This window comes from Colius striatus, chromosome 20 (assembly GCF_028858725.1).
Source record: "Colius striatus isolate bColStr4 chromosome 20, bColStr4.1.hap1, whole genome shotgun sequence".
Classification (NCBI taxonomy): Eukaryota; Metazoa; Chordata; class Aves; order Coliiformes; family Coliidae; genus Colius; species Colius striatus.
In genome coordinates this window covers 9,771,585-9,787,935 of record NC_084778.1, presented here as the reverse complement: position 1 = coordinate 9,787,935, position 16,351 = coordinate 9,771,585, and the positions used below count along the sequence as shown (strand labels likewise).

Here is a 16,351-nt window from a genome sequence, read left to right as displayed (position 1 = left end):
TAAGATGGCTTTAAACCATGCCTAATATGTTTGCAGGATTTATTTAATAATGTGTGGGCTTGTATGCTGGCAGGAGAGGAGAAAAACCTCCATTAAAGTCTGAATGTGCTGTTCACAGGGTCTGCTGCTTGGTTTGAATCAACTCCATGGGCAGCTGCTGAAAAAATACGTCTCAACATGAAATATTGCTACATCTCCTTATCTGTGTAGATAAGGTCTGTGCAGTCCTGTCACCTTAGAGTAATTACAGCTTATTACTCTAATCATGATGATGCCTGAAGTCTGTAATTAAGATTGTGCTGGCTAATGTACTAGCACGCGGCATGGTACAGCTATTGTCCCATCCAAACAACAGAGAGATAACAACGGCATGAGAGAGAAAGGGCAGAAGGTAGGAGAGTGATTTATGCAGGGCTGTTGTTCCCAGCCAAGCTCTGCCTCTGCCCAACCCAATGGCTGCTGAGGGGGCAGAATCTGGCCCCGTGTGCCGACAGTGTGCCCAGAACTGTCCCAGGCCACTTGTGCCCTCAGTCATGGGGATACACACCCCGTGTGATCTCCAGTCAAGCTGGTCTGAAGGCATCCTGTCCATCTGTGTCTAAGCTTTTGTTCTTTTAATGTGTCATGTTACAGTCCACTCTGCAGATGAAGGATTTAATGTATATTTTATATATATATATTAAGGCCAGATCACTCAGCTTTTGAAAGCAATGAGGAGTTCTACCATGCAACTCAATAAAGGAGGTTTTGACCCCCAGCACTGTGTAATTTTCTCTGCAGCGATGTCAGCTGGTGAAAAGCAGATGGCTTTTCTGGGGGAACGGGGTTGTCTAAACATCAATCTTTACGTCTGAATGTGAGACTGGCTTTCACAATTCGGAGGGTGACAACCTGTGTTCACATGGAGCTCCGTGTCCTCTCTCTGGTCCTGAGCAGAAGAGACACTTAATTTTTTGAGATTTCTACCAGTTGCTCCTTCTGTGTTGGAAGATCCATTTTCACTGTGTTTGCAGGTGGCTTTGTGAATTTGGCATCACTCTGCTGCAGGTATATAGGCACATTCTTTGATCCCAGTTCAGACATGAGCTAAACGTTCTTTAGGTGTCTCTGACAAATCATGAAACTTTATGCAATTGGCTAGAAAATGGGCTTCTAATGAGGGAGGTTGTCCCACATAGGCCCATATTGACCTGCAAAATTTGACCCAGCTTACATCCTCTTTAAAGGCTGATGGGAACTAGTAATCTCCTGATGGTAGTGCTAGATTTTTTATAAGCTTCTGGAAGCTTGCCCCTGTTTCATTTAGATCACTGACAGCAGGGGGGAAGAAAAAATCCCACAAAAGCTATTTAGTCTTCAGGAGATGTTTTTTTGCTTCATCCTCACAAAGTTTCCCTATCCTCTCTCCTTCAGCCTTTCCCCTTTACAGTGAACTCATTCAATGGTATTTCTGTCTACAATAGTTTTAACAGAAGTCCTGTGCTGGTATAATGTACTACCCATAAAGGATTGGATTTTTTATGCTGGTCTGGAAATGGGGAAGTTCTTTGTTTACCATTAGCAGCGTGATGAAAATTATCTGAAGGTATAGATGTGGTTTATGGTAAAATATCTCATTGTTTCAATACAGTGCACTGAAAGAGCTGTAATTCTGGTGTCATTTTCCCCTCTATGGGAATTGCAGTGTTAGTTCTCTAGTTTATTTCATAAAGTGTAGCAAAACATTGGTTGAGTGTGTGAGTGGCTTGGTGAGGTGCTCTGCATTTACTATCCAGGAGGTCAACGTGTATCTGCATTTGCTGTAGTTGCTCTGTTATGAAGCTAATGCTGATGAGCACTGAAATCATTGCTGCAGTATATGACATCTGGACACTTCCTCTCATGCTTGTATGACATGTATCTGAATCGAAAACCTTCCTGGGAAATGAGTTGGAAAGTGTGCTCAGAAAAGTGGTTCTTTTGGCTTTGTACTTCCTGGAGCTTGCTCCATAGGATCTCTCAGCTTGTGTACAGTGCTTTTCACAAGTAGATACCAAAGCATGTTAGGAAAACTGATGTTAGTATGACTTCTTTTTCAGTAGCTAGAGGAACCAGAGAAGGGACACAGGACATTCGTAAAATACTGATCCTGTTTTATAGCTAAGGATGCTGAAGATTTTTTTTCATGAGCTTGGGTAAGGCTCCTGACTTCCCTGATATAAATAAAGCTGCATGGAGAAAAGTTTAGTATGTTTCCTACAGTGTCTAAGAGGAAGTGCTTTATTTTTTCTCGTCAGTGCTCTCTTCTTTAATGCTTGTAAAATTATTCTTTGTAACAAATATCCAATTCAAACATTGACTGTCTTCAGTTTAATTAATCTTCTCACTGGCTTTACTTACGATTTTTTTGAGGCTCTTGTGTTTTGGATAGGCATTTAGGGAGCATTCTTTAATTAAAGGCAAACTGATTTTTGCCTTTAGGCATGCTTTTTTTGCATTAAAAAGTGGCATAATGTGAATTATGTTCTCCTGAACCTGAATCTTTGTGACACGGGGACCAATAGCCCAACTTCTTTCCTGCTGTCAGTTATGATAGCAAGTGACACTAAACAGCAGCTTGAAGGATTGCTTTTGGTGAAAGCAGACAGGCATGTTACTGGAGAGAGCTTAAGTAATATGCCCCTTATATGGCAATACCATAGTCTTGTGTATGGAGTTGTTGGAGTAGACCTGACTCAGCAGATTGTATTTCTTAAATGCATAGTATACATTGTAATTTACCTCATGCCACAATAGCTTTTAATTCTTCTCTCCTAATGATTCTACATCCTTCTCTTTTTCTGCTTTTAATTGTGTTGTAGGATAGGGCTTTTTGCAAGTAACATCTATTTGAAATCAAAACCAGGATTGCTGTGTGATGCAGGTTATCAGTAAGAAAATAGCCTAGATGAATGCTAAGTGACTTAGCTTGTGTTTATTTTACAAGGCTTCAGTGTGTTTCATAGACATTGAATCTGGGATTCAAGAAAGCTCAGTAACAAAGTTCAAGCTTCTTGGGTTTTTTGCACACACATTCCCCCACCCTCCTGCCCCCAGATTTGTAAATCTGCTCAGGTCAGGCTTGAGGGGAGCATCTGCTGAAGACAACTGAGATTCACTGACTCTAGTTGGATTCTGGTCAGCTCTTGCCTTGGCTTGTCAAATATAAGAAATAATATAAATAAATGTGAAAAGCTGAGCCTTGTTTAAATCAAAGATGACTGTGAGTTTAAACATTATAAACATATGCTGTGTTCTAAATGTCTGCTCACTTGATATATGAGATGCTTTTGAGAATGATGAGGTTGATGGTGTGAGATCTAAAGTATGTGTCTGCTTCTGTGCACTCACTTTGTCTTAAAGATTTTATGTTGCATTTGCCTGTATCTTGGTTAAAGGAACATCAGTGAAGACTTCTTTTCCTTTCTTCGTGACTGGAGCATTGCCTTTAGAATGCTTTGCTGGTCACATAGAATTGTTGCTTGAGGAACAGCGACAGGTCAAGTTGTGACAGTGACAGCTTAAGGAACAGTGACAATGTCTAGTGACAGGATAAGGGGTAATGGAAAGAAGCTGGAACACAAAGTTCCACTTAAACATAAAGAAAAACTCTTTCCCTGTTGAGGTGAGGGAGCCCTGGCCCAGGCTGCCCAGGGAGGGTGTGGAGGCTCCCTCTTCGGAGGTTTCCAAACCCACCTGGACACATTCCTGTGTGACCTGATCTAGGTGGACCTGTTTCTGCAGAGGGGTTGGACTGGATGATCTCTAAAGGTCCTTTCCAACCGCCACCATTCTATGATTCTGTGAAGCTGACCAAATCAGAGCTGACTCTTAACCACTGTGTTTTTCTTCTCTCTCTGCAGAAGGACGTAGCTCTGAAACCTCAGGAACGCGTGGAAAAGCGACAGAATCCTCTAGCCAAGAAGAAACGGGAAGCACTTACGAACGGGCTGTCATATCTTCCAAAAAAGAACAGACTTCACCACCACCAGTACAGCTCTGACAGAGAAAATGATCGAAATCTGTGTCAGCACCTCGGGAAAAGGAAGAAAATACCGAAGGGCCTCAGACAGGTGGGACACAAGTTCTGTGCTGTGGGGAGGGAGGGCTTTGACTGTTGGTACATGGTGTGTAGAAGTGTATTTCTCATTTTGAGGGATCAGTTATTTTAACCCCTCAGTAGCTGTTTTTGTGTGGGCATTCAGTTGCTGCTTGGTACCATGTCCTGGTGTTAGATGAGAGTGGAAACTGAGTTGGGAAAGTGAGCAGTGTTGATGCTAGAGCTGAGCTGATTAACAGATGTGTGAAGGCTGGAAAAGCTTTCTATCGACTGGCTGTGAGACTGTCAGGGCAAACAAACGTGGCTTCTCTGTTGTGTTGTTAGGCCAGCTTTGTACTACAAACATGCCTTCTTGTCGTTGGACTTTGTACACAGAGGTATAAGACACTCTCTGATCATCAAGAGCAAGGTGAGGTAATTCGGAGAGGGACAGCTGTTAGTCAAGACAAAGCTGAAAGACTGAATACAGTGCAAGGAGCTGATTCTATGTCAATGGTACCAGTATGTGTACCATTGTGCTCTTTTAGGCTACTGATTCCCTACCAGTTAAACAAGAACTTGTGGTGTTCCCTTACTGCAGTAGCTGTGGCACACGTGTGACAAAAGGGAGCATGTGGCATCTGGGGGTTGCACAGCCTGAGGCTGGAAATCTTGCTGTCTTCTTCAGAACTGTGCAGTGTTGTGGGGTTTTTTTTTTTGAGGAAGAAAGCATGGTTTCTCTCATGAACAGGGTGTAGAAAAAAGAGTGATGTTTTGCTGTTTTAATCAATAAATGTCCCTTGTGTGTGTTATATAAAAGACTAAATTAGAGATGGGTATTTCAAGTGTAGCATGTGGTCATTTGGGTCATTGTGAAACTGAAGACTAAAGTAACAGTAAAGAGGTCAGCTTTGACCTAAATTTTAGTGATAGTAATGACTCTCTAACCAAAATGTATGTGTTTTAGGGAGGTGATTGATATTGAGTTCTTGTTTAGTGCCAACCAAACGTTGCTTTACAGAGAAACTAGTAAAAATAGTGAGAATTCACTGGTGCTCATTTTGTGAATTCAGGGAAATAAAAGGAACACTGAGGATGACAAGTACATTGACTTGCATTCAGTTTTGATATTCAGAGTTCCAGAATCTGGTAAAACCCACATTTTCATTATTATTTTTGAGCCCCCACTGTATATAGAAATCAAATAAGAGATGATACAGTGCTTCATCACTGTATAATGCCTGTTCTGTGAAACTCCATATTCTACAGCACGACACTCATTAAAAGTTTGCTTCTGATTTAATCTCACTTCATATTTCAAAGAGAGATGGGAAACTCTTCAGGATAGTTGATGCAGTGGTCATGTTCTAAGCAGATATTAGAGGTTTCCTTGACTGTTTTATTTGTTCAACTACACAGTCTTCACTCTGTTCTTTTTTTAGTATATCAAGTGGTAAATGTATCTGCTTTGTGCAGGAGGAACTGGCCTTTGTAAAAGCTGACTTTTTGCACTATTTGATTCCCTTGGTATAGCCTGCTGTTAGGTGAAACCTTTTTTTGGCTGGTACTTGAGCTGTGAAGGAATTGGCCTCACTGCTGATGGAGGTTACTTGTGAGGTTATGTTTTTAGGATAAGTATACACTGGCTTGGAAGGTATTGAGTTGACAAATGTCATGGAAAATGGTTTTCCTTTTAGCTGATAAATCTGAGTACTCTGCTTAATTCCTGAGGGATAAGGCTGAGAAGAAATAAAACATCATTCTCAGTATAAATTTAATACATTGGGTAGGGGTATAGATCCTTAGACAAGAACATTTTAGTCTCATAAAGAGTTTAGGTGATGACAAATCCAAGTGGCTTTGGCGCTTTGATGTGGGAAAAAAAGGTGTCATGGGAAAGACTATAAACTTATTTGAAAAGACATGCCCACAACCTTTATATAGAGTATTCTTGATAAGAATGTTCTGTCTTCTTTCAAGACAAATGGTGAAGACCTTGAAAAACACTTTTTTATGTAACACTTTTAGACTGACTCTTGGCTGCACACCTTGGGCTTGTTTCCCCACCTTGCTCAATCCTACTGAATTCCTGGGCTCTTGATGGGAAGTAAAGTACCTTCTGAACCTTCTCAGATGACAACAAGCCAAGAACTGGGGTTACTGTGTTTTATGCTTGACAAAGTGGGAAGGTGCAAATCCGATTACAGATCAGTGTGCATCTGGATATATATGGTGTCTTTACTGTATTAGGGCCATATATTTTACATGTAAGCATTACGTCTTGCCTTGGTTGTACCTGGAAGGACCCTGAATTTTCACATGTGAATATTATAATGGGAATGGCAGGATACAATCTTGGTACTGTCACTTTCATTCCTGTGCTGACATAGGGCCTTCCCTGCAGTCTGTGCCTGTTGGGAAATGTTTTATACCTGGAGATCTTGTTTGTTGTTTTACCAGTGGTTAACAGTCCTGTCTGATACACCTTTCTGTGAAATCTGTTACCTGCTGCAAGTAGCTCTCACGAGCAGGATTTACAGTATGAAGCTCCCTCATCAAATGGATTTAGTTGAAGCCAGCTTTTGGAAGGACTGCTAATTAGTTTTCAGAGGAAATCCTTGCAGTATTCATGCAGGTATTTATCCAGCTATGCTGAAATGCCTACAGGTTTATTGAAATCCAGAAAATGTGAAACTCTAGGTTAATTAAGGCTCATATTTTACTAGTGAGAAGACTTTTGAACTCTGCTTTGTGAGCTTTTATAAACGTTACTTATTAAATGCCTCAAGGAAATTTCAGTTGGCGTTAAACAAATCTAAGACTCATCAGAATATTTCTCCAGTGTTTTAAATTTAATTTCCTTTATGTTAATTGCTGATGGCATGTTTTTGTGTTTTCGGTAAAAGTCATTTGGAGATTTTGAAGTGAACGTTTTAAAAGTAGTAAAAGGGTGGCAAAAATGTTTTAAGTAGTTTTGAATGAGTTTTTATTCATCAGGGTTTGAGTGGAGTGGGACATGCTAGGAGACAATGAGTTTTCATTGCAGAAGGAATGGTGAGAATATCTTGACAGGGAGAGGAAAGGATCATTTCTCTTTATCCAGTGAGTGTGTGTTTTGGAAAAAGCAGAAGACACAGACTTTTGCTACCTCTACCATTTTCTTCATTGTTTTCTTTATCTACTGGGAGATTTATGTGCTGCCTTGCACAGAAAGGATTGTCTTTGGCATATGCTTTTGAACCAGCAATCTGTGTGCTGGGCAAGTGGTACACACAAGCTGACTTGTGTATATATGAGAGCCAGCTACTGCTGGGCTCTCCTTTAACTGTCTGATAAGGTCACTTGCAGAATAGCAAATCCCAATCTCAGGTGATTGTGAGTGCAAGGAAGGAGATAAGCTGGTAATGTGGTGACTAACGGGGAGAAAACTCGTGATGGAGAGATGAATTAGCAGGTATTTTATGCTTTATTTTAATAAAGCAAAAAGAGATACACTGCTGACTTTGGCAATCATCAACTACAAGCATTGTAAACTTAGCTGAAACGTCATAATCCATTTCAATTAAAGAGGAGGGAGGGAATTACTGAAGCTTTTCTTTCTCAGAGTGAAGTCCATGATCCCCTTGGCAGTTTTGCCCTGATTCTATACATCTTAAATGTGAGACTGCGGAAGCTTTTGGTGGCTGATCTGGATGGCCACTGCCATCCTCTGTCATCGTCGCTTGTGCACATCACGTCATTCCTTGTGTTGCAGATTTAACGTGCTCGGCGCCTGGTGCAGGGAGTGAAATAACCATGGTGTGATCTGCATTAACGTACTACAATCAGGAATGGCTTTTGCATGCTCTTAGACAAGCCTGTATGTGACAGGTAATGAGAGCAGAGCAGGAGGTGGGTGCTAGCTGTATGGTTTGTGGTGACATTGGTCGGGGAGCTGAGCAGATGGGTTTGATTGTCACCGGCAGTGTGACTCCAGGGAGAGCTGACTGTGGTGACAAGCGATTTACAATGTGCTATTTACAGTTTGGGTTTGCAGTCTCTCAATGACATCTGAGTGCTCTTTAGCAACTGCTTTCATTACTGCTTTTCCAAGAGCTGTTAATTGAAAATGAAATTGTGGGTGGGCTTTGAAAGTGCAATAGCATCTAAAAGTATTATACACAACCACGGAGAACTATTTAATTTCTTTGACTCACAACTTGTACTTCTGTGCAGGGGAAGAAAAAAATGTGTATATATTTGTGCAGTGTGAGGTCACTCACCTTGGAAACGCAGCATACAACATGCACACAGCCATAATGAGTGATAAAGGCTTGAAACTCCCGTTACATAGCTACTGTGAGTGGGATTACTGTCAGAGAATGGATTTCAGTGACTGTAAAACTGCTGAAGCTCAGGAAGAAACCTGGGCCATGAAAATAGGCAAGAAAACAGAGGGGTTTGTGAGTTGTGCTGGTGCATTTGGGCTGATGTTGCACTATTGGAGACCTGGCTCTGTATGACTGAAGATCATGGTAACATGTCTCACGCTCAACAAGTTGGTAGCAAAAAGCCTCATGCTGTAGGAGTAGTACCAACTAGTAACCAGGTCAGCAGAGATACTGCCATGGTTTAATGGCATTGAGATAGTTAGGGAGATTGGGACTTTCAGAAGCCTTTGTAGGGTGGAGAAAGAGGAGCACATCTGTGGGGAAAGGGTGAAGCGGTGGGACTTTGCACAGATCCAGCTTGGGCAGCATTGCATTTTGGAAGGGTAGACGTTACACAAAGGTGTACACAAAGAGACAACCTGTTGTGTGAATTACCATCATCTGTGTCCAGCTCAGTGTTATCTAGACTACCATCATGCTTTTGAAACGTTGAGTGCTTCGTGCTGGCCAGTCAGTAATTTCATCCCTGAAAGCGAACTGTGCTGTATTTTGCACACATCCACAGTATGTGGGTTTCTGTGTGTGTGAGAGAACGCATGTCTGAAAGCTGGGCTGCTATTCACTTGCCCCTCTAATTTCCCTCTCAGAAACCACCACTGGTGACAAACAGTGCTTGAATTACAAGCGTTTTATGATTCTCAACTGCTGTTTGCTTCTGATCAGAGGCCACAGAAATCTCCAGCTGCACTTAACCCACAGTCACCATATCCAGTGCGTCATCTGTGAAGGCACCCAGCTGCTCAAAAGCATCCAAACAACTTCTGGGCCCTGATAATATATAATTGAGCTCAATGGGCACAGAAAAGATTGTTGTTCTCTGCAGAGCGGCCTGAAAAATGATGCGTTGCTTCATGTGCCTGTTGTTCTGCGCTGCACATCCCCCCCAGGTTTAATGAAGTTCCTGAATAGGCTCTCTGGATTCCTTGAAAACACACAAAACCAGGCACATAATGTGAAATCCAGAGCCATTCACAAAACCAAGCACCATAACAGGATGCAGATAACATTTTGGGAGCGAGGCGTGGAGCTGTGCTGCTCAAACACCTGCATTCATTGATCAGCCACTCGTAGAAGCTGCCACTTTACTGAAGATTTGCCTGCAGTGACGTGTCACGGGCGTCTCCCCCCCCTTATAATCACCAGTTTCACCTGCAATTTTTCAATAAGCTATTGAATTATACCTCTCAAAATGATACACTGCAAATCCAGTGAGTCCTAATTGCTAATGATGGTTCTGAAAGACTTTCATTTGACTGTAATTAGGTTTGCAAGCAATCAGCTGCCCTTATCAGAATTGAAAACACATATAACGTAAAATATGGGCTGGTGGGAATGTGGCATGTTCTTAAAAGGAGGAGGGAAGAGGAAGATGTTTTATTAGCAGAAGCTGTGACATATTTTAACACCTTGAAAACATCATGTGTGAAATTAATTCTGTTCAGTATTATCCCATCTGGCAGTGTTATTGTTCTGTGTATGTTGCCATGTAAAGTATGCTGCTTTTTTTCGTCTGGGTATGAGGCTGTGTTTGAAATAGTAACCATGAGTCAAATTGATTGCTAAGGATGTTATCCCTGCTAGGTAGGTTAAAAATATGTTCTGGGAAATCCCATGGATGCAAAATGACTCCCCTGTGGAGAGGTTCATTTTCAGGGTCAATGAAAAGGAGAAAAGGGCCTTGTTTTTGCTGTATCCCTCTCCTGTGGATGAGTGTATGTGCTCCAAGGTAAGAGGAACTCTGTCCAGGATGACTTATTGAAGCCAAAGTACAAAATGCCTGTATCTTAGTTTTGGTACCATGATAATTGTTTAATAACATTACTACTATTTTGATCATGTCTCTATGCTGCTGTGTTGAACACCCAGGTTGGAGCCTCCTGTGAAAGCTAACGAACAGTCTTGGTGTAGGCACAAAGAGTCCTCATTTGTAGTTGCAGAAGAATATAAGCTCAAAATCTAGTTACAGTCTGCCCACTGTGGTGACAAGGGGCAATGGGTACAAGCTGGAACAGAAGAGGTTCCAAAGAAACAGAAAGAAAAGCTTCTTCCCTGTTGAGGTGAGGGAGCACTGGCAGGGGCTGCCCAGATGGGCTGTGGAGGCTCCTTCTCTGGGGACATTCCAACCCAGCTGGATGAGTCCCTGTGTGCCCTGCTCTAGGTGGTGCTGCTCTGGCAGGGGGGTTGCACTGGATGAGCTTTCCAGGTCCCTTCCAACCCTTGAGATTCTGTGATTCTATGGAAACACTGCCTGTTCAGCAGCATGGAACATCTCTTACCCAGGACTCAAATGTGGGCATTAATTCCTCTGCGACCTGATCTAGGTGAACCTGCTTCTGCAGGGGGGTTGAACTGGATGATCTCTGAAGGTCCCTTCCAACCCTACCATACTATGATTCTATGATTAATACCAGATCTGGTGGCCTGTGTAATTGTTGTTCTAGTGTTATTGTTGATAGTATAGCTCATACAGCCAAGGCAGAGCATGGAAGAACTTAGAAACAGAAATCTAGAACAGAATCTAGAAACAGAAATAAATGGGGGGATATTAATATATCTCACATTTCTCTGAAGCTGCTGGTGCAGTTCCTTTGTCTCTTCTGCTTTTGCCTGCCATTGCTGTTGTGTTGCAGGTGATCAGGCTTGTAAGAAAATGAGCAATGTTGGCATGTTTTTATTTCCAATGCAAATTTTGCCATTGCTTTGTGATCTGCCCTGCTGCATCTTGCTTTGTCTATTGGCACCTTTTATGCAGCTGTGAAATGGAGTTGCCAGAGAGACGTCACCACTCTGTCACCAGACCAGGTAGTGCTGTTGGGAGAAAGTGCCCCTCTGTGCACCACTCACCCTCTCCATCCACTGTAGCAAACTCCCAGCAAATTCCAGACTGAAAAAAGATTAAAAACAGTGGCTTTTGGGTTAACCTAATTATGTAAATCAATTAGGCATCTTGATAATAATAGTAAAAAAAATTACTATGCATGGAACAGTTATTGTCTCCCAGGATTGTATCTTTTTTTCCCTTTAATGTTGGCACCTTGCTTTAATTGAAAACTGAAATGATTATTAAAGGTGCTGTTTGGGGAAGTGAACCATATTTTAAATGGGTGAAGCAATCAATTGCTGCCTTAAAAGTTCCTAAGCATGTTACCAATAAACATTCAGCACAAAATTAATTTTAACTGAGACAGCTTGGAGAGAAATTGAGTTCTAGCTTAAGTGATAGAAGACAATATAATAAAGTGATCTTCTAGCTTTCTTTGGTAAAGAATTGTAAACATTTTGGTAAATATTTGATTTTATATTCCACAAATAAATACAGCTTCAGTCTAAGCCAAGACTTCTGACCTATAGTTTTGCCTGTGTGCTAACTGGTCACACAGCAGTTCAGCCTCATTTTTTTTAATGAGAAAACTGAAGTGTTGTTGCTATGTTGCTTAATTCCCTTTTCCCCCGAAACTCTGCATTCACAAAAGGAGGAGGTGTAAGAGTGATGTATTTCAATGTGGCTGTAGCCTCCAGCAGTGCACTCATGGATGTGTGGCATCTTTTGGGAGTGAGGCCCTGTGCCAGGGGCAGGCAGAGAGGCACAGGGGGCTGTCATACCCTGATGCAGGCACAAAGAGCAGAGGAGCAGCCTCAGGAGCATATCAGGCTCCTGTGTGATGCTTAGACTCCTAGGCTTTTGTAATCATAGGTCCAGCTCCTGAGTGCCCTAACTCCAGGGGTTCAGGGACAGGGACTTGTGCCATGTGCTTGAGGAATGTGTGGGGATGCTTTGAAAGGGTCAGTGAACCACACTCAGAGCAATTGTTCCCTTGCCAGACCCTTGTTTGGCCTTTCCAGGGGGAGTGCAGCAGTGGGAGTAAAGAGGCCATTCCTTGAATTAAGTAGGGTATTTTCCTATCTCGTTGCAAACCAAAGGCACTACTCTTGCTTTTGTAGCAGACTCATTACAGCCACTCTGAAGTGGAGGGAGACTGTAATTTCCTTAGATCTGAACAGCTGCTTTCTGGCTGAGATTTATTAGAAGTGGAAAGTAAATGGCAGCGTAAGTGGCAGGGTTACTGCAGCATGGTAAGCTAAGGCGGTGTGTGATTCAGATGCTGAGCTCTCAGGCTTGCTGTCACAGTTTGCAGTGCTTTGTGGTGCCGCTGCAGAGGTTTTGAACCATCCCTGGCTGAAGCCTGGCAGTGGAGGGACAGCTCTGGCCAGCCCCAGAGGCCACACGCTCCCACTATGATGGCATGACATTGCTGCAAGGAACCTGTGTGCATTGCTAAGCTTACTGCTATTTATTTCATGTCAGAAAAAAACCCTGTGCATAAAGCTCAGGAAAATTACTGATAATCTTCTCCAACCCTGAGGAGGTTATTACCTATCTTGTGTTGCATTTCTATACAATTTAAACATTTTAAACTTTGTGTGTGCTCAAACCCACTGAAATGGAACAAAATTCTAAATGTGATTCCCTGTTTCCTATGTTTAACCCTTTGTCATAGTATATGAGCTGTATACACTAGGCAAGCCTCCTTTGTTAATAGCAATAATGCAACATAGCTTTAGTTTTTATACTAAGCTTGCTGTACTCTTGAATAATTCAAAGGGATATTCTGAATCTGTTTCATTGCTGGTTAAAGAAGGCAGTATGGGCATTGCTACCTAAGGCTGGGACTCCTAAAACAGACCAAACAAACTTGTCCTTTTGTCCTGACCTTTCCCTGGAACAATTTTCTCTGCTCCGTATTAAAACTCCGTATTAAGTTACCCTTAAGCAAAAGTTACTGTTGCTTAAAGGAAGAATATTTGAATAGAAGATCAATTGCAGAAATTGCTGTGGTTTACGTACTGTGCTGTTGGAAGTTTTCCTCTAACACTGGCAATGCTGTACAGGCTATGGCAGAGTACACACACATAATGTGTCTAATTTGACATTTTTTAATAGTCAACATGGGATCAGTTTCATATTTATTCTCTGGTATTGGATCAGCTGTTAAAAAGATTATTCAGATGTGTCACCCTAACATGAGTAGACTTTCTGGAATGAGTCCTAAATGGACAAGGTCCACCCTTACTCAGGAAAGCACACAAGCACGTTCTCGGCCATAGCTGCTTTCCTGGTCTCTGCTTTCCTCCCCTGCTGGTCTCTGCCAGCACTTTTAGTGACATTTTCCTCTATTTTCTCCTGTTAAAGAAGAATTGTTATTAAAGTTTAATCCATTCCTTGTGATATGGAAGACACTAGTAGAATGCTCTCTCTATAGTCCAACAAAATGAATACATAGAAATACCTTGATCGCCTTTCTACATCTGTGTGTGAACATCCATGAAGCATAAGAGCTATTTAAGGGAAAGAAAGTGTTTGGCAAATGGTGATATAACTGTAAATGGGGGTAAAATACATCTTAGCAGGAAGTTAAGCTTTCAACCCAAAGCCCAGTGAGATCCTGCAAGAAACTGTGGGAGCGGGGAGAAGCAGGAAAATAAGTTGATTTAGATCATATAAAAATAAAAAGCTATGTGCCATTGGAGTCTCTGCCAGCTGAGCTGAATCCCTGACCTCGAAGCTGCCGTGTTCTGTATGCCCATTTACCTTCCCAGTTAGTAGAGGTACAAATAGATGTTGGAACTTGCGTGCTTAAGAAAGGAGAATCAAGTTCCTTCTGACACAAGTCTTTTCTGCATGAACAGAGAAACAAGAGAAAAACACCCGAGTTTGCTTATAAAATGCAGTCAAGCCTAAGCCCAGCTCTCCTTGCCTGCCCTCCCTCCGTCTCCCAGGGCTAAAGGACTCCTTGACTGAATAAAAATAGCGAAGCTGAGAATTGGTGTAGAACGGGAAAGTGATCTTCAGTACTTTTTCTTTAAGAGATTTCAGGTTGACTTTGTCTAAATATGTTAATGAAAATATTTAAATCATAAACCAGGTGGATGTTATCTTAGCCATATGAAGCAGCAAACGTTCGGTGCATGAAAATTTTCCTTGGGACTTGTTTTTATCAATGGTGCTCACCATTTCCTTCTGAACAGGTTTCTACTCTGATCTAGTGGAACAAAAATTTCTCCTAGTTTTACAAATAAAAATCAAGTGCCCAAAGCAGGCAGAAGGTTAATAAAAATGGAAATTCTGTTAAAATTACTAATCAATCTGTTTAATGTTTTATAGTCTCCCTTCCCCCTAACACGTTCTTCCCTTGTAGCACACCTTATTGCTCCCTGCTTGTTTGCTGGCTTTTAGCAAGTCAAGCAGCTTTCAAATGGCTTTGATGTTAATTATAGAACTTATTCAATAGAGCTTGCTATGTGAAGGAAAATAGCTCATATGTTTAAGAAAATAAATTAATATACAGACAAGGGCTCTGTGCTTTGGTTCTGAAGAAGAAAATGGCAGGATACTGATGACTTAGTGTTGTGTTGTCAAATAAAAGCTATATTTGGGTGGTACTTGCTCTCACCTTGCGAGATTTGATATTAGTTGTCTTCACTTGATGATAAACTATGTGCTAAGGACTTGATGGTTGTGGTTGTGTAAGGAGCTGAGTCTCAATACCTCTTGTGCCAAAGATTCAGAAATAGGGTTTTTCCTTGGCCCACAGAAACTGTTACCAAAAGCAAGTCCTTTGGATCTTGAGTTTGCTCAACTGCTGCAGTTGCTGCTCTGGACTCTGCTCCAGCCTGAGCTGCACTTACTCTGTTCCATTCTAGGGTTGTCATATTAGCATTTTAGCTGTAGCTCAGTTTGGGGACTTACGAAAAATACTCTTCCAATTTGGAGGGAGCCCTAGCTGTCTCAAACTGCCATGTACTTGGATTTGAATCTGTCTGTTGGTGTCATGGCATAACCCCCTGCAAGAGAGCGTTTGGTCGCGATGTCGGGGTGGGAGGTGAAGGTGGGGATCACTGCCCTCCAGCCACAGATGTGTGCTTTGTGGTCTCTGGCATGTCACAGCCGCACTGCCCCGTGTTCATCCTGTATGCAAATTGTGTTTAGTCATAAAGGACCTGTCTACCAATCCCTAATCAAGGCGTAAAGGTTTAATCAGATAATTTGTGCAGTGTCTGGAGATCTTCAGACGAAAGGTTCGGTACCTGTGTGATAGATGAATATTAATCATTTCTAGTACAAAGCACTGTGGCCATTCCAGCTGTGGAGTCTGTCACAAACCAGTGCTGTGTTGAATGACCAGAGAGTGCCTATCACAAGCAATGTCAGACCTTCATTAGTGGCATTGTATTTATGAATTAGTAACGCCAGACAGAGGGGAGGGTGGAAGGTGTGTCATTGCAGAATGCTTTTGATGTAAAATCTGTGGTCTGCTGTTTCCTCTAGGAATTGCAGTGTTTTCAGAGCTGGAAAGATGTTATTTTCAGTATTAAGGCTTGTGCTTCCAGTGGTTTAAATGAACCTGTGCTTTGGTATGCAATGAACACTGAAAACGACCCCCTCAAACTCTCTTGTCTATGGTAATGACACATTTAGATGTAATTATTACTGGTGTGCTATTAGTGGTCTGCAGTAGGAACCAGTGGGTGTGTTGTTTGCAGAAGCAGTAAGTGGCATGGCATCTTGCACTCTGTGTCAGAGGGATCATAAAGCATTTCCTGGAGTAGGACTGTATGAGATTGTAACATCACATCAGGGGAAAGAGACCTTACCTATCAATAGCAATGCAAGGCTTGTAATTTTAAGTCTTTCTAATTTAAATCATGAAAATCTGTTTTTCATGAATAATTCAAAGATCTGATTTAGAATTATTTCCAGCCCATGTATATTAAACAGCCAACGTGCTGCACCAGTTCTGTTTGAGACACTGTTGATGGGGGTTTTCTCTTTCCTGCAGAAATGATCATCTTTGTTAGAAAATAA

The 16,351-nt window shown here is 41.8% G+C and overlaps 1 protein-coding gene across 1 annotated transcript in view; it reads left to right on the top strand.

Annotated features, from left to right (window-relative positions):
• Nucleotides 1-16,351, top strand: part of AUTS2 (activator of transcription and developmental regulator AUTS2) — a 773,956-nt gene that overhangs the window by 204,549 nt on the left and 553,056 nt on the right. Inside the window, exon 2 of the mRNA XM_062012470.1 lies at nt 3,882-4,091. Coding sequence (XP_061868454.1) covers nt 3,882-4,091 — 210 coding nt within the window. The remainder of the gene's footprint in view (nt 1-3,881; nt 4,092-16,351) is intronic.